The sequence below is a fragment of the Triturus cristatus genome, chromosome 2_2, assembly GCF_964204655.1.
Source record: "Triturus cristatus chromosome 2_2, aTriCri1.1, whole genome shotgun sequence".
Classification (NCBI taxonomy): domain Eukaryota; kingdom Metazoa; phylum Chordata; class Amphibia; order Caudata; family Salamandridae; genus Triturus; species Triturus cristatus.
Genome location: NC_140582.1, coordinates 1,164,979,837 through 1,164,999,429, shown reverse-complemented (window position 1 = coordinate 1,164,999,429; position 19,593 = coordinate 1,164,979,837). Strand labels below are relative to the sequence as shown.

Here is a 19,593-nt window from a genome sequence, read left to right as displayed (position 1 = left end):
TTTTGGTATATAGATAAGGCAGTGGTTTGGCCTTGCTGCTTGGGAACCCATACCCGGTGGTGTCATATAGTGTTTCTACGTTGGCATACGCGTCGGTCGCAAAGGAGTCTATTGTTTGCTAGTCACTGTTTTCTGTACGTCTCGGTCGTGCGGCTTGTGCTCCGTGCGAGTCAGTCTCGTTTCACACGCATTGCATCGTACTATGTGGGTCGTAACACGCCGGTACGTGTCGGTCGGTCTCCATTCCCGGTCCGTGTCGGTCGGTACGTTTTACAATCGGAATCGGCCCCTCTGTGTGTTATCGAGTCTGACCAAGAGGCATTCTCCCCCCCATGGCTGCAAGACAGTTGATTCATGTACTAACTTCGGTCCTGAAAGTACTGTTGTTATTGTTTGCTGGTAAATACAGCACAAACAGAACAATACCTACAAAATTGTGCCTAACCCATAGGACTGATTAGATTGAGACTAACGGAAATGGAAGAGTGTTATATGCACCATTAGCTGCTGTTTGTCACAGAAATTAGAACCTGAGATTCTACAACGTACCAAGTCCAATAGCTTAATATGTGATACTACAGTACAAGACATGGGGATGGGTAAGCAATGGTGACAAAAAGGGGAGGGAAGAGAGGCAAGCAACAAGGACGGAAGGGGGTAAGGAGAGGAGGCAAGCAACAAGGACGTGAGAAGGACAAGGGGAGAAATGGCAAACAACAATGGGAGGTGTGCAAGCAACAACAGGAACGCAATGACGGCAGGGAAGCCAGAAGAAATCAAAAGTACCTGAATTTGAGACGAGCAGTGGAAGGATGCTAATAAAGCAATTAATCAGTACTTGGTCCATAGTCCATCAAAGGGACAAACATACAGGGAAGAAAGTGAAACTGACATATACTGACCAATAAGAAGCAAGTTAATGAGAGTGACGATGAAGCCATGCAATGGTAAGTAATGAGCGGGGCCTAATCCAGTGTTATGTGCTTTTTTAACAAAACAGGTGCTGAATCTGGCTTCTACCGCTCCTTTTTTCTTGTCCTTGACGGCTATCTAGATGGCTTAGAGCTAGTACATGCCTGACCTTGGCAAAGAGCTGGAAAAGAGACAATAAAGAGGTGGCTCAGGACAACCAGAAGGTCAGCACCAAGAGGACTGCAACCAGGAGCACCAAGGTGAGGGCCAGAACAGGAGGGGAGGGAGTGGGATGTGAAGGATCAAGTTCAGGACCATGAGAGTCAGGACCAGTAGGGCCAAGACAAGGCGGACCGGAGCTAGGAGGACCAAGAGAGCCAAGTGCAGGAGCAGGACGAGGAGGAGTGAGTTCACCGCGATCTAGGAGTTTAAGACCAAGAGATTCAGAACCAGAAGGGACATGATGAGGAGAATTAGAGCCAGGGGCACATATACGAAGACCAAGAGGAACAGGATAAGAGGATCAGGAAAGGCGATCCAGAAGGGTCCAGAACATGGACCAGAACCAAGAGGAGGAGGAGGCAGAGGACCAGGATCAAGGGGGGGGGGGAGTAGGAAGACGGAGAAGAGGGCTATGGTGAGGTGAAGTTACATACTGCTACCCTCTGGGCACCATGGTAATGTCATGTGTGTCTGTTTTATACCCTCAGCCCTATCATGAGGTCAGTGTGATTATATGACGTGTTAAGACACTCTACTTCCAGAGAGCAATGTCTATTATGAAACACTGCTTAGCTATGTGTCTTAGACCATGTCCCGCTACATGAGCCCCACTGCCATTTTCATTCCACTTGAAGCACTGCAGCCACATTCTAGCCTGAAGGTGTTGGTGGCAGATGAGGGTGGGTGCGGCTGGGGCAGGTGAGCGAGGCTCGGGTGTTGGATGCATGCCAGCGGGGCTAGCAATCTATTCCAGAAAAACACCACAAACAGGGCAGCTAAATGGGCAGTGAGTAGCATAAGGCACGGGCGGATTAAATTCAGCAGTGAGATAAAATACCAGTGTCCAGAGGTACTGGTAGAGCTGCAGCATAAGTGTGGCCCTGTGAGATTTGTCAGTAAAAGTGGAACTTTTCCAGTCCGTATGCAAGGCCGGGGGATGACAGTGTTCCGGGCTCAGGCACAAGGCACAGTACTAAGCAGAGAAACCGCTCCGGCGAGAGCCTGTTTACAGTCAACAGGAGCCGCTTCCCGGCGAGGACCGCACCTGAAGGTCGCAGAGCCGGAGCAGGGCAGTCACTTTTGGCTCGGATCAGAGAGCGCTGTACCTGGGAGATGATTGCTCCTCCCCTTGCCCTCCCTCTCATCATCAACATCTATAAACCCCTCAGCAGACGGGCGCCTGGGTTTCACTCCCAGGCTCTGAACATGGCAACCAAGGTCGACATTCGGATGAGTGGGCACCAGGCAAACATGGCGGCCGCGAAGGAGCACCTGCTGGCCGTGACCAGGGACTACATCTCCAGCCCCCGGCTGAGTGAGTACACACTGTCGGACCCGTGCTGCGCCTGGCCTCCCGAGGCGGCTGCCATGGGCTCCCTGCGCGCGCCTCCCCTCTGATGGGATGCGAGAGTAATGTTTGAAGATGGCAACGAAGTCGCCTTCATGGTAGGCTAACTTGGCCATCATTCTATTAAATTAATTCTCAGTGTGTCCTGCTCGTGCCTGTCACCAAAGTACTAGCCGGGGCTGCTTGTGAATCCCACCGGGCTTTCCCCCGGAGGGTGGCAGGCACTGCAGGCTTGGTTTTGAGGGCAGAGGGCTGCTGGTGGCGCCTCTGCCGTGTTCTCCGGCAGGTAATCAGTAGAGGCACAGCGGGGGTCTTAGAAGAGAGAGAAGAAAAGGAGAGAGGGGGGAGAAAAGGGGAGAGAGGCATGTGAGAAGAGGAAAGGAGCTGGGCTGGGTTGAATCATTTTTGTCAGGGCTGCTTTGGGTTCCCAGTCAGGCTCTGCGTAGAACCCCCAGAAAGACCAGACCCTTCTGGGTCAGAGTCAAGGTGACGGTATTCATAGGTACTGGGCTATAACAGTGGCACTATTGAACCACGGCCAGCCCAGTACTGGAGCACTCTCAGAATAATAGTGGGCCTCAGTGAACGGTACTAAGCCAGAGCAAAGACAGTCTGGGGTTGTAGTAAACCGTATTTCACCCCAGTTCAGATGTCACAGGACCATAGTGGAGTGTTGAAGGATTAGTGACAGACGTTTGTATCTTCTAGCAGTAGTGTAGTGATATAATAATACGTACTACACTCGCCCCCCAATGACAGGTGTTTAATTTGCCAGTTCAGTGGTATCAATTTCATTGGCCCATAAGAAAAAGTGGCCCAGACAACCTGCCACAGCGACCTTCAAGTTACGCAAAGATGCGTTAGCCCACGGAGTGTTCTCATTGGCTAGCAAAGTTATCGTATTTACTAAACACATGCAGAGATACTTTCTCTTTGCTGCTCTTAAAGTGTAAGTTACGTCGGAGCACAGCCTCACTGATTTGGTGTGAGTCTCCAGTGATGGACACAGTCTCACTCATTTGGTGTGACTCTCCCTCTTTGGAGAAGACTTTCACTCATTCATTGGAAACTTTCTGACCTGCCTTCGGAAACCGTTTCAGTCAATCAGTGTGAGTGTCCGGCCTTGGTGCCCACTCTCACTCAACATTGGAAGCCTGTCAACTTAGAGCAGTCTCACTCACTTGGTGTGTGTCTCCTACTTTTACTAGGGTCTCTCTCCTTCAGTGTGCATATCTTACCTTGTCGCATAGTCTCCCATTCGTTGTGACTTGCCTACTTTTGAGAGGAGTCACAGTCGCTTCAGATTAGAATTTCACCCATTTGATGTGAGTCTCTCTCATTAGAGTACAAGCTACCACTTGGCCGGTCTCATTGAGTTTGATCAAGTTTTACACCTAGAAAGCATCGATTTTATTTAAATTCTCGATTTTGATGGCTAACCAAGTGTTTGGCTGGCCATTCGGGCCATCAAGACACTGCCAGATGCACCAACTTGCAGGGTCACTGTGTGGGCCTTTTCTTTGGTCCTGTAGACTGCGGCAGGATTGACCATAAACAGCACACACTGTCCCTTGCAAGCAGATGCATCAGCAGTTCCAGACTGCCCAAAAGATCAGTCCAACTCTGGGCAAACCCATACATTTCACGATTCTGTCACTATTCATTGACATTTCTGGCGAGGTCAAGCACGTCCTCTGACACACCAGTTTCTTGGGGAGTGCCAGTGTTGTGTGTGTCTAGAGTAAACACCGCCTGCACACCGTGCATTGACGCCATTTTGGAAGAACTTTGCCAAGGTCATCAGACGCATTAGAAAATGCCCTTGTTTTTTTCTTAGTGAGACAACAACTACCTTTTATCTGATGCTTGCTCATGCTACCTAGGACATCTCCCCCGTTGAAAACATTTCTTTGTTTACTATTTTTTTTCTCGTGTGTTTCTAATGATATGCACCGCACACACTGAATTTGCATGTCAGTCTGAAGACATACAATATGCACTCATACAAGGATATCACCTATACGGGCCCTAAGGTATCTATTTCGTTTCCAGGGGCTCGAGGAGCAGATAAGAACAGCATTTGCTGCCAAGGTCACCCACGCCAGGTCTCCGTAGCTTCCTTATAGCAGGAATATGTCAGGTGAGAGGAATGAAAAGCCTTGTGGTTGGTCAGCGGTAGCCTGTGGATCTATAAAGAGAACTGGGCTGCAGGCAATCCTAAAGAGGCAACCTATCCCTTCTCAGGGTCTGGCAGACTGATCCACCTGGGCATAGGCTTGGAAGCCAAGTGTGGTGACCCAGCCTATCTGTCCACTTACTGCCCCAGAGTCTGAAGTGCTGTATAGGTATTTCATCCCGGGTCATACCATCCCCTGGGGTATTTAGCAAGACAGGCGTGTCACTTGAAGGGTAGAGGAAGAGGTGTGGTGCAGTGGCCAGGGCGGCTGACTCCGCAACACGGGGGCTCACGGTTCGATCCCCGGCGCCGGCGGCAGGTTAGCCCAGCACCTTGTGACTCTGGGCAATAGCTCGCTTAATCTTACCGACGACTCCCAGCGCGGGGTCACCTGACCGAAGGTAGCTGTGCGCTTTACAAATGCTGGTATTGAGGTGTGAGATGCCAGTCTCATTGGAGGCTTTTTCGCTCCGTAGGATCTCTCGCCTGACCAGCTGACTCATCCCTCCAGAACATTTTCCCATTCAGACTTCAGGCGCACCCAGTCACCCACCTGGTAAATCATACTACTGTTGTGTGCATGTCAGAGTCCCTGCTCACACCACCACTCAGCTCTGATTAGTGCCATAACCCCTGTCGACTATGTCTTCCCTGCCACCAGGCAAAGTAAGCATGCACAGTCACACTCCTACTAGTGCCATTTACTACTATGAGTTACTGCACTAACCCGACCATTGACTCCGAAGAAAGCTCCTGCCACATCATGATTCATTTGAAACAACTTTAGCATTTTCATTGGAATGTTGAGCAAGGTACAGCCAATCATATTCCCTAAACTTCAGTCATTAACAGTTCGTATTGTACTGATCTGGGCTATCTCTCAGCACCCAGCTTCTTTCAAACTTAAGAAATGGACAGAAGTATATCCGCTGAAAGGAGTTCTGTCATATGTATGTGCTAATAGCTCTACTGACTTGTAGCCGGTCAATAACACAAGTTAGTGTTCCTGTTCTTGTTGTGCACCCTCACTTTTGTCTTGGCCTATTCGCCAGGCGAACACCAATAACTGTTGTGTAGTTGAGGATGCGCCAGGAGGGGTAAGCTCTGCTCTGTCCCTTGTAGACACAAGCACGGTGTAGTGGCTGACACTGAGTGCCATGCACCGCCTGCTGGCGTGACTGACACCTGCACTGTGTGGTAGCTCATGCTAAGAGCCTGACTGCTGGATAAATGGCTGGCAGGGGCAGCGGGGGGAGCTGACACTCCTAAAGGTGCATTGTCTACTGAAGCCACATGGACAGCTGGCATTACCTGTGATGGATCGGGTACATGTCTGATAAGTGCAGGGTGGGGGACTGGCACTAGAATGGAGTCAGGTACATGACGCTCAGGAACAGTATGCCATGGTTGGCACTGGGTGTAACGCCCTATCCTATCACTACATAGGGAATATGGGATGGAAGGCACAGTGATGCCATGTCTCATAGGCAGTATGGGGCAATACCTCTTATGCACTACCCTCTTTATCCATGGGAGATGGGAAGATTGGCCCTACTTGTTATGCCCTGCCTGGCAGGCACAGTCAATACATGAATATATTGGATACTTGGTTGGCACTGACAGAATGATTAAGCGTCCAGGCACCGGTCAGTGATACTTTACCCTCTCTATACTTGTGATACTGGTCAGTGTGTGATAGCTTCCAGGCACCGTCAGTGATGCCTTACTCTCTGTATACTTGAGATACCGGTCAGTGTGAGCTGTCTTCCATGCACCATCAGTGATGCCTTACTCTCTGTTTACTTGAGATACCGGTCAGTGTGAGCTGTCTTCCCGGCACCATCAGTGATGCCTTACTCTCTGTATACTTGAGATACTGGTTAGTGGGAGATGGCTTCCAGGCACCGAGTCAGTGATGCCTTACTCTCTGTATACTTGTGATACTGGTTAGTGGGAGATGGCTTCCAGGCACCAAGTCAGTGATGCCTTACCCTCTATCTACTAGAGAGACTGGTCAGTGTGAGATAGCTTCCGAGCACTGCCAGAGTCAACTATACCTTACCCCTGTATACTTTAAAGACTGGTCAGTGCGATTTGGCTTCCAGACACTGCAGCAGTGATGCCTTACCCTCTGTATGTTTGAGATAATGGCTAGTGTAAGGTAGCTTCCTGGCACCAGGCATCGATGCCTTACCTTCTCTATACCTGAGATACTGGTCAGTGTAGCTTCCAGGCTCCATCAGTGATGCTTACCCTCTGTATAGTTGTGATACTGGTCAGTGTGTGATAGCTTCCAGTCACCAGTCATCGATGCCTTACCCTCTGTATAGTTGTGATACTGGCCAGTGTGTAATAGCTTCCAGGCACCGCCAGAGTCAATGATACTTTACCCTCTCTATACTTTAGAGACTCGTCCGTGTGAGATGGCTTCTAAGCACCAAGTCAATTATGCCTTACACTCTGAATACTTGGGGGACTAGACTGTGTGGGATAGCTACCAGGCACTGAGTCAGTGATGCCTTACCCTCTGTATTTTTGGATAGTAGTCAGTGTCAGCTTCAAGGGATCAAATCAATGATGCCTTACCCTTCATATAATTGAGACACTGGTCAGTGTGAGATAGGTTTGAGGCACAAAGTCAGTGATTGAATATACTTGAGACACCGGTCATTGTACAATTGCTTCCAGACACTGAGGTATTGATGCCTTACCATGCATATTCTTGAGATACTGATCAGTGTGAGATGGCTTCCAGCCATGGAGTTAGTGATGGCTTACCCTCTTTATACTTGAGATAATGGTCAGTGTGTGATAGCTTCCATGCACTGAGTCAGCTATGCCTTACCTTCTGTTTACTTGAGATACCTTCTGTTTACTTACCGTATGGCACTGGAGGGGGCCCGAATAGGTTCTATTGCAATGCTAATTTACTGACCAATGTGTGACAATGGAGAAGGCGTCCCCCACACTGTGCCATGGAGCCAGTAGTCTAGTATGGCAGGGTTTGACTGATATACAGGAGAGATCAGTAGGGTAACAATATTTACTCAATTGCATGCTTACAACATACTTGCGTTGCTTATCAGATTGCCCCAACGAAGACCTTAGACCTATTTATGCTCATAGAATGGTCGAAACATGTTGGTAATTAGAATTTTGGTAATTAGGGCTTTCAGGTCTAGTGATCCACTGTAAATCACTAAGAGACCAAACCTCTGTTTTAGTGTTTTTAAACATACCAGTGGTACCTGCCTAATAGAATTTTTGTCCAGTTTATACCACTAGGTAAATTTTATATTTGATTCTGTCCCCCCCAAAAAAACAGGACCAAGACAATTTGTCCTGAACACAGATTTTTAAGAACTCCCAGGGATAGCTTAGCTTCCCTAGGTCGAGTCCACCCGGGTAGTATTATCCTTACCCGGTTGTGAGAGGTCGTCAAATGATGAAGCATGCTTTGATAAGTTGAAGGTGAGATGACCTCTCAAAAATCTTTTCGTTTTCCACTCCAATAATAAGCTAATTGAATAGGTAAAACGGTTAGTTTTAGACCCCTCTAGTATATTTGTGTATGTTACATGAGATACTGGTCAGTGTGAGATAGTTTCCAGGCACGGAGTCATTGATGCCTTTCTCTCCTTATACTTGAGCTGCTAGTCAGTATGCGATAGCTTCCAGGCACTAAGTCATTGATGCCTTACTCTCTGTATACTTGAGACACGAGTAAGTGGGCAATAGCTTTCGGCACCGATTCATTGACGCCTTACAATCCATATTCTTGAGATACTGATCAGCGTGAGGTAGCTTCCAGGCATAGAGATGCCTTACCGTCTATATACTTGTCATACTGATCAGTGTGAGATAGCTTCCAGGCACGCAGTCAGTGATGCCTTACCCTCTGTATACTTGAGCTGCTGGGCTGTGTTGGATAGCTTGCAGGCACATAGTCACTGATGCCTTACCCTCTGTATACTTGAGAGACTGCTCAATGTGAGATAGCTTCTATGTACCACCAGTGGTGCCTTACCCTCTGTATACTTGAGGGACTGCTCAATGTGAGATAACTTCTATATACCACCAGTGTCGCCTTACCCTCTGTATAGCTGAAAGACTGGTGTGTGAGATGGCATCCATGTACTGAGTCAGTGATGACTTACCTTCTGTATATTTGAGAGAGGTGGGAGTGTGAGATGGTCTGATCCCCTTCTAATTCATTGTATTCAGGATTCATGATGGGCATGGGCAGTGTGGGATGGGTAGCAATTCCTGTTACGACCCTATCTGCTGGATACATTCCTGCCATGACAGCAAGGCATGTCTGGCACAGGCAGTGATGTCGTGCCTTGGATACCTGACTGGCTTGGGGGCAGCATGGGATAACCGCCAGGCACAAGTGGTGCTGGCATGCCGTATTATACATGATGGGAGGCGTTGTCTATAATTGGGCTAGGACTGGTGCCTGGCTTTCTCAACCTGTGACTGGATCAAGAATAACAAATGCCAATGGAGTATGGTAATAATGTGTTGTAATGAAGAGAGTGCGCGTTCACATACTAGACTAATCTGAAGACAATGCTGCAAACGTACACCTGTCATTGCAAGCGCAGTGGTCTGTGGGAAGGGTGGAGCGCCACAGTTCATCGGTTGCTTGATTTCTGGGCTCGTCCTTGGTAGCGGGGTTGACTGGCACAGTGGCTGCAGTTCCTTGCCTCCGGATGGACGTTATGATGGCACGGTGCCTCAATGCAGGAACTAAGCCCTCCTTGGCATGAAAGTAAAACCTTTGACAAACCAAAGAAGACCACTTAGCAGAGGTGCAGATGGGTCAGTGTCACATGATGAGGACATTACTGTCACGCGCTCTTTGCCAGCGCGAGCCACTGAATCAGGAGCATGGCACTGATAATGCACAACAATTGCCGTAGAGTAAATTGTTAAAACCATTCTGACATGGCTGAAACCTGGAAGGCATCATGGCGGAGTGTAATGCACTGTGCATCAGCGGCAGTGGGGATATTCAAATGTGTAATGAGAAACTAACAGCCAAAATCCCAACTCACAGTCAGAATACACAATCCACCAACAGTTCCAGAACCCTAACAGACTGCACAAGGCATCAACACACAATACAAGATAGCACATCTTTCTCTTTTTTACTTGTAGACAGCTCAGAAAATGAACAAACAACCGCCAAAAGTTAAAAGATACCCCATAACTAAGCAAACCTCATCTAGGAAACCAAACAAGCAGAAGTCCATCCACCACCACCGGCAAAAACCTAAATAGAGCACTACAAACTATTACAAGCTATCTATTAAATTTTATTATATCTCGTAACTTCTGTTATAGTACATATTGGATTTACGGGTATCGCAATTATAATTGCATCCTTTAGATAGATTTGGGGAGGTTTCACCTGCTCTCAGAACTCCTTTCAGAGGGCTACGGGACATGCAGGTTACTGGGCCCAACTGTATTGGTTGAGGCCTTTTACTCCTGATGTCCTGAGGCCTGACTTACTATGGTTCCTGAGCAACTGGGCCACTTACCCCTTTTGCAATTGACTTTCAATGGTAGCTGTGGTTGAGCAGTCAAGGCTCCCTCAGGCGCAGGGGGGAAGATGTAGATGCAAGGTCAGTGAACATGACTCATAACTCAAAGTGCAAAAAGTACAATCAATACATTAAGGTCCAGTCAAATATTTCCTTCTATAAGAAAAAGTTGTATTTTATTTCTAACTCTACACATGCAAAGGAATGTGACTTCCAGAAGCAACAACACAATCCCATTGAGGTCAGGGCTCTAGTAATTGTCAGGCAAATCCCTGTCCCACCCTCCTTCGTGTAACATGTTCGGGGTTATTCGCTGCTCACCTGGGGCTGCATTCAGGGAATGCTCACTATTAGCCTATACTCAAGAGTTCCCCTTTGACTCTTAAGGTTTTAGTCAAAAGGATCTATGGTGCTGCAGCACCATTAGCTGTAAGTTCCTAACCGGCCCCGTTTATGTCTTACCCACTCTCGCAGCACAAAAGAGTTCAGTGGTGCAGCAGGTGCCCTCAATGCGAGCACCTGCTAGTTCTGCTCTGCTCAGAGAAGTTGGCTGCTGGCATCCCATGTGGCACCACCTGGCGGTGAAGGCTGTCTCTTCTGAGCAGCGCTGCTGGAGTTTTATTAGTCGTCGAAGGAGCTCACGAATATGCGATTAGTTGGCTTTACCCAGCAAGGGGAAATCCTTTCTTCATCTCCCGACTTAAGTCAGCAAGAGTGTAACATCATCCACGGTGTCCTTGGCAGTCTGCAGTGGTGAGTTGGGGCAGTTCCCTTGCAGTGTGGGTCCAATGAGCAAATTCCTCCCTTTAGCCACAGTAACCCGCTCATTACATGTCCTAGAAGCCTAATTCGGACATTCACTCTACCCACCCAAGCCTGCGGAGTATCTCTCTCTGTAAGCCCATCCATTACCTGACTCTAGTTGAAGCTCCTCACTCTCGCACTAGGCGCATCGCGATGGTCCGTTCTCGTATGGAATCTTATGCTTGAAGACTGCTTCCTCTACTGTTCCACTGAGAATACCCAGAACAAGCCCAAATGTATGATAAGCTATATCCTAGGCTAAGCTAGTTTTATTAATGATTGTACAAATGTTTTTCTCTTTTTTCTCTCCTTTTTCTCCTCGCCTCACATGTCCATCGAGGTAGCTACATCCTAGGTGTCTATTGCACTGTTTAAAACTTCAATGCTTTATATATATATATATTTAATCCGCTATGATACTATTTAATGCAACATTTCTATGTATATGTGAAGCGCCCTAATATCCATTTCTGGGTCTTTTTCGCGCTATATAAAACACTAAATAAATACATAATAAATAAATAACCTGCTGAGCGTAGCCTCAGTTTCTCCTTCTGGAGGCAGCCCATATCCTTTAGCAACGTTGGTATTGACAGCCACTCCTACGGGGTTGCTATGGTATACAGGATGATACAGGTGCAGGCTCCTCCAGCACAAGTGCGCCTGCCATTGGTTAATGATGCGTTACCATCTGTATACTTGAGGCAACCCGAATCCTTTGGCAACATTGGTATCGGCAGCTTCTCCTACAGGGTTACCACAGTTCAGGATAATACAGATGCAGGCCCCTCCAGCACAAGCGCCCCTGCCAAGATAATGTCTCAGCACTCTCTAAGTAGCAACTTTGCAGGTGGCCACCTCTGGCATAAGTCACCGCAGCGTGCCAGTATGGGCTTAGCAAGACCCGCATGGCGCTCAACACACAGCTCTGTCTACTGTGGCTCCCTCCTGGCATACGGGGGTCACCAAGCCAACACTGCACACAGTTGATGACCCAGCGGAGAACAGAAGACTCCTCACTCCTCGCACAGGGGGTCCTGACAATACGGTGCCACACTGCACCTTGCTTATTTCAATCCAATGCTCTCCTCTTCCTCATAAGGCATACTGGTCTTGGCAAGCAGTAAGTGGTAGGGCTCCAGAGCAGGTGGTCTTGGTTTCCCTGGGGGATGTCCCCTCACCCAGCAGGGAGACTAGCTGGTGTTTGCCATCATTCCTAGTCACAGGTCAAAGCCTTGCAGAACTTCCCCTTTGTATACAACAAAGTTTGGGGTTTCAACCTCCCTATTTCTTGTAGTAAATTTCTAGAAACCAAAACGTAATTTAGAGTCCAGGTCTTTAAAGTTTTATGTTGGGGTCATGCTTCTTTTGAAGTGGACACTTATCTTTTTCTTCTTTCCTCATGAAAGACTGTATGTCATAGCAGGCAAGGCCCCAAAGATGATTGTCCAACAACACAACTTATGAGAGAGACCAGAGTTCACACCTGGATGTCAGCCACAGTGACATGTGCATCAAAAGGTTATTCCCAGACTCAGACCCAGCTAAGTTTTACTATACTATATCCATATCTCTTCTAGGTCCATATCTCTTCTAGGTACATATCTGTGGAGTTAAATATTGTAAAACTTTATATCTCTTCAAGGTACATATCTGTAGAGTTAAGTATAATAAAACTTTGCTTACACATTGAAACTTACCTTCACAATATTTTGGTTCTCAATAATTTGGAGAAGGTGTTTTGTCCACACGATATTTTATTCTCAATATTTTGTCCAAACACAGATGAAACAAAGAGACAAATCCGTCAAAGTCCTAGATTCCGTCTTGGCAATGTGCTCGATCGTACATGAAGGGCCTAAAATTACAATTTAGATCCTCTGGTTCACTGATAGAATATCGATGTAACAAACATAGATGTTAAAAATATCGAGGAAAAAATATCGACTACAAAAATATTGACTCCCATACCTTAACAGGTAAGTACAAAAATATTGAGGTATAAAATATAGATGTAAAAAATATCGGTTTAAAAATATATATAAAATAAAATAATATATATTGAATATATTAAATACTAATATTATTTTAACAAAATTAATTACATTTAATATACATTTTAACTAAATATAACAAATAAACTTAATTAAAAAAATATAAACAAACATAATAATTTATACATATATTTACTTCAAATTAATTTCTTAACTATTATCTTTATTTAATTTTTAAAATTTAAAATTATATAAAAGCAATATATATCTATATATATCAATAATGTAAAAAAATCTATAATAAATCAAAACATTAAACTATTTAAAAAAATTAAACTAACGTTTCCCAATACAATAAGTGCAACAGTGGGGAAAGTGTAGGATAGCAAAATAATGTAATTACTATTCCCACTCCAGTGATAGCAACAGTAGGTAAAGTGTTGGATAGCGGAGGTGGAAAATGTACTATTCCCACTCCAAAGAGTACAATAGTAGGAAAAGTGTTGGATAGCGGAGGGGTAAAAATTACTATTACCACTCCAGTGATAGCAACAGTAGTGAAAGTGTTGGATAGCGGAGGGGAAAACATTACTATTCCCACCCCAAAGAGTGCAACAGTAGTGAAAGTGTTGGATAGCAAAGGGGCAAGAATTACTATTCCCACTCCAGTGAGTGCAACAGTAGGGAAAGTGTTGGATAGTGGAGGGGTAAAAATTACTATTCCCACTCCACTGAATGCAACAGTAGAATAAGTGTTGGACAGCGGAGGGGTAAAAATTTGTATCCCCACTCCAGTGAGTGCAACAGTAGGGAAAGTGTTGGAAAGCGGAGGGGTAAAAATTACTATTCCCACTCCGGGAGTGCAACATTAGGGAAAGCATTGGATAGCAGAGAAACACAAATTACTAATAACACTTAAACAGTTGAAAAAACCCAACAAATATTACAAAAGTTACATATCATAAAAATAAAAAAACAATATTTAAAATATATAAAAATAAATATAATAAACATATAAAAAGAACACATATTATAATATTGGTTACATATAAAAAAACTTCAAATAATATATTAAATAAATTAATAAATACATTTATATACAATAATTATTTAAAAGTAGCAAATATTAACAAACAAACAAATTATTTAAAACTTAAATGTAATTATTTTATTTCATACCCTATAACACCACACCAATAACAAAACACTTCAACATTTTAAATTACATTTATTTCCAGTATTAACATAATTAATAATCAATTAAAAATGTCTTATTAATAAAAAAATAAACATTAATTGAGTACACATGCTTTAACACTCTAATATCCACAACACACACCTAAATAAAACGATATAATAATAAAACACAATTATATATTATTTTTAAAGGAAAAACTATTACTATTAACAACTAATAATTAAATAACAACATTGTATTCAATACCCACCCTTTACCCCTTTAAAAGTGAAAACTAAACACACAAAAATAAACATTTACTCAAAATAAATATCAAATCATTAATATTAATTAACAAGTATATATTAATTATTTAAACACCAATTACTTCCCATCCTTTACTCCTATAAACACAGCAACATACATAAAATTAATTACACAATTACCATAATTAATTACCAATTAATTAATTAAAATTAATTAACAACTAATTATTAATTCATCAATTAAAAATAATGTACTTCATGGTCGAATGGCCCTTTTTGTTTGCAGTCCTGCACCATCTGGGATTTGGGCCCAAATTTTGCGCCTGGATTCAGCTTTTATACACCAAGCCGGTGGCTCATGTTACAGCCAACAGGCGTATGTCCGATGATTTCCCCCTGACGCAGGGGCACACGCCAGGGTTGTCCCCTGGCGCCGTTGTTATTTGCCCTTGTGCTTGAGCCTCTGGCGGCGTGGATACGTTGGGAACCCTCGATAAGGGGGCTCAGGTGGTCGGATGGTTGGGAAGACAGCGTCTTGCTCTACACGGATGATATACTGTTGTATCTGGCCTCCCCGCGACACTCCATCCTAACACTACTCAATATCTGCAAAGTCTTTGGCAAGGCGTCAGGGTATACGATAAACTGGTCCAAATCTGTCGTGTATGTGCTGTGCGGCCCTCCACCGCAACTACCGGCAGGTTGCCCCCTTAGGGTGGCGGAAGGATCATTTAAGTATCTGAGTATACACAACACAGAAGATCAAGCTGAATTTTTCCAAAAGAATCTTCAGCCCCCACTGGACCGTCTCAAGCGGGATGTCCGTCACTGGGGTGCGCTGCCGCTGACCCTGTTGGGGAGAGCGGCGCTTTTTAAGATGATGGCCTAGCCTCGCTTCATCTATGTGCTGGAAAACACACCGTACCAAATACCGCCGGCGTATTTTCGTACAATTGCGGTGCAAGTGACTGGCCTTCTGTGGAATAACAGGCCGGCATGTATTGCACAGTCCAAACTAACCCGCGGCTGGTACGACGGGGGGATAGCACTTCCCGACATCCAACTTTACTATTAGGCGACACAGCTAAAGGTCATCAACCAATGGCTTCACGTCTCTCAATCTGACCCAGCATTCAAAGCGGACAGAGACATACTGGGCACAAGGGGTATGCTATCGCCCTTGTATGACGGGAGGCTAAACCCAGACCTAATTGGCCCCCTGAGGCAGACCGTGGCCATATGGCATGCGGCCCAGGCTAGGCTGGGGTGGAGAGGAGTTCTGACCCAGCTCACGCCTCTGTGAGATACGAAGCAGCTCAGGAGGCTTAGGCACAGCAAGCGCTTTGATAATTGGGACGACATCGGAATTTCCACGGTGGGCGACATGTGGCATAAGGGTGCAGTGGTCTCCTTCTCTCGCCTGCAACAACAATACGAGCTGGCATCTTCGAAATGGTTCTGGTATACGCAAATCAAACACGCATTACTATCAAAACTAGAGCCTGGCGCTACAGTTCCGGAGGCGTCGCCAATGGAGGACAGGTTGCTAACAGATTATATTCCAAAGAAGGCCACATCATTCACGTACCGTAAGTTGATAAATAACCTGCCGGACCCTATGGGACCCCTGCGGGAGAAGTGGTCCAGCGATGTAGGGGATTTTGATGACCCGGAATGGAGGGAGGCACTGGCGTCCCCCCGGGAGGCGGGGATACCCTCTAGGCTTAGGTTGGTACAGCTCCAGATTCTGCATCGGTCATATTACACCTGGTACACTCTACACAAAATAGGTAGGGCACCCCATCCATTCTGCCTGCGCGGCTGCGGGGAGGAGGGTACCTTCTACCACACCATATGGGAGTGCCCCATAATCCAAGAATACTGGAGGCGGGTGATGCAGATGCTGTCCCAGTCAGGGGGAGTGTCACTGGTGCCGGAGCCCAGGCGATTCCTGCTAAACGTGTGGGAACCCAATGACCTTAGCCGGCAGGCTCAGAGCTGGGCTACGCTGGGGATTGTGCTAGCTAAGCGGAACATAGCTCAGAAATGGGGGGCGAGAGAGGCTCCGTTGCTGTCCGTATGGGGAAGGGACATGGATATGGCTATGCTGGCCGAGCGATCAGTGTTCATCAGGCGGGGGTGTCCTCAAAAATGGAATAAAGTGTGGGGGGCATGGAACAAATACAGAGGGGACATATGTGAACCACCACAAACGCAAGACGATGAAACCTCTGACGCTGACTGAGGAGAGGGACTTTATGGCGAACATTTGGGGCGTGGATGTCAGAACTGGAAAACTGTGCAGAAACACTACTGGAGGGTTGGATGTTGGGTCATGTGCGATACTGTTATATGATGGAAAACGAATATGTAATCAACTGCTATTGCAAAGTACTGTTCTGAACGAAAACAATAAAATTCTTTAAAAAAAAAAAAAATAATGTACTTCCCACCCATCCCACCCTTCATACTTATAAAAACTACCACACATGAATGTAATTAATTACACAATTACCAAAATTAATTTCAAATTAATTAATTCATTAAAATTAATTAACAACTAATTATTAATTTATAAAATATAAATACATTTCATCCCACCATGTACACCTATAAACACCACAACACACACCTTAAATTAATTACACAATTACCATAATTAATTACCAATTAATTAATTAAAATTAACAACCAATCATTAATTAACCAAAATAAATTACTTTACACATTTAACACTATAACATCTCCATTACACAAATATTAATAAATAAAAAAGTAATCACTAAATTAAATATAATTAAATTACTTCCCACCTTACTCCCCTATAAACCCACAACCCACTACAGAAATAAAAATGCAAAAAAACAATTACTAAATTTAATATAATTAAATACTTCCCACCCTTTTCCCATATAAACCCACAACCCGCTACGGAACTAAAAACACACAATTCTAATAAAAATATTTTAAAATGTATTATAATTACATTACTTCCCACCCTAATCCCATATAAATCCACAACCCGCCACGGAATTAAAAGTGCAAAATTCAAAGAAAAAAAAAAATTAATAACTACAAAAAATGTAACACATATATTAAAACTACAAACAAATCATATACAAAAAACATACATCACATACATATAAAATGTAACCTAAAATACATAACAATAAAAAAACCGATATTTCTAACAACTATATTTTTGCAAACAATATTAAACACTATTATTTTTAAAATCGATATTACTTACTTTAAGTCAATATTCTTTTAAAAAAAAAAAAATTTCATTATATTTTTGGAAAACAAAAGAAAACAAACCAGAACAAAATCAGTTACAGTCATGCGGTGTCCTACATTAGTAAGCCATACATCAGAATCAGACAGTACACCTTTATAGCCATGTTGTGCCTTTTGAGAAGTCATCTTTATAAAGCCCACAGTTGTATCACAGTTCCATGGGGTTTCTCTTTCCCTCAGATACCAGGGGCCCTTTACTTGTCATTGAGCCAGAGAGGAACATCCCTCTGGGATCCAGCTAATCATCTCCGACGACTCTGACATCAAAGCCATAATATTTCCTCCATTTGCCCCATACCCTGTGGAATTTCTTCAGGCACCCCCTCGCCCTATCGATGACCCTTTCTGCTGCCATATACATGTCCATACCTGCTCTCCATTCTCGGAGTGATGGTGTGTTTATGGCTCCCCAATTTCTCGCTACATCCCTTTTTGCTCCTACCAGTGCTAGTGTAGTAAAGATTATTTGCGACCCATCCAAGTTCACGTCGCCCGGAATTCCCAACAATATAAATTTAGGGCCCGAAGCTATAACGACTTCTAGTACATCACTCAGTTCCTGCAATATCCTCCCCCAATAGGCCTGTATTTTAGTGAACTCCCAAATGTTGTGATAAAAGACTCCCTCCCAAAGTCCACATCTCTGGCAGTTAGGTTCACTTGCTCATGTACACAACTACACAAAATAAGTCTGGCTCGGTCATGATAGGCTCTGTGGAGTATTTTGTATTGAATGAGGCGAAGGCGCAATTTAATTGCCACCTCTCTAGGGTGCATTAAGGCTGCCTCCCAATTTCGAGTGTGCCCAAATTTCCTTCCCAGGTAGATCGCAACTTGCCCAGTCTGTCCAGTGCGTTATTATTTAGGGTCCGGTATGTAAGTGATACAGTCTTGGTAAGAATATGTTCCTGGAGGAGTCTCCCCTCCAATGGTGCATAATCAGGCAGTGGGGAGGGGAATCGTCTATCTTCTCTGCTTGCCTTGCGTGTGTAATTTGAGCATATTTGAGGAACTTGGAAGTCTGTAGAGCAAAGTCTTTATGAAGGGTATGGAAACTTTTAAGTTTACCCTTGGCCATGATATTACCTATAGTGGAGATACCTATGTCTTCCCAACCTCCAAAGCCTCTTAACTTCTGTATTTCTTTTAGCCTGGTGCAGTGCCATAGGGGTGTCTGTTTAGTAAGTTTCCAATCCCATCCCATTGCCTTCATTGCTCTCCCCCACGCCTCTATCGTAGCTTGGGTGGCCGGGAGAAGTCTCCCCTTGCCTCTGCCTCCATATAGATAGTGCAGACAGGTACGTCCGGCCATGGTTTCCCTCTCTAATCTGTAGGTGGGATGATCTCCTGGAGCATGTATCCATTCATTTACCGGGGTTAGTTGTTCCGCCCAGTAGTAGGCCTCTATGTCAGGGAGAGATATTCCCCCACTATATTGATTGCGTTGTAAGGTACATGGTGCAATTCTTGGTTGTTTCCCTAGCCACAGGAGTGAGCGTAGCTCAGCCTCCATTTTTTTGAAGGTTAATCGTGATAGGGGGAAGTACGTATTTTGTAGTGCATACAGAAATCGGGGCAGAGTAATCATTTTAACATAGCAGCCTGGCCTAGAATGGTAAGTGGAAGCGATTTCCATTGCTGCGCATCTTCTGTAAAATTCACGATTATGCGTTTAATGTTTTACTGATAGCAAAGTTCCCTATGAGTGGTGAGAAAAATTCCCAGGTAGGTAAACCCGTTGTGGGCTATCTGGAGATCCCCGGGGAGTGTGGGCCATGTGGCCAAGATACCTGGGCTATGTATTACTGATTTGTGCCAATTTATTGTATACCCCGAGTTGTGCCC

At 44.9% G+C, this 19,593-nt stretch overlaps 1 protein-coding gene across 1 annotated transcript in view; it reads left to right on the top strand.

Moving 5' to 3' along the window:
• The first annotated feature begins 2,251 nt into the window (after positions 1 to 2,251).
• Positions 2,252 to 19,593, top strand: part of ATP6V1B1 (ATPase H+ transporting V1 subunit B1) — a 326,669-nt gene continuing 309,327 nt past the window's right edge. The window contains exon 1 of the mRNA XM_085642709.1: positions 2,252 to 2,449. Coding sequence (XP_085498835.1) covers positions 2,341 to 2,449 — 109 coding nt within the window. The 5' untranslated portion in view covers positions 2,252 to 2,340. The remainder of the gene's footprint in view (positions 2,450 to 19,593) is intronic.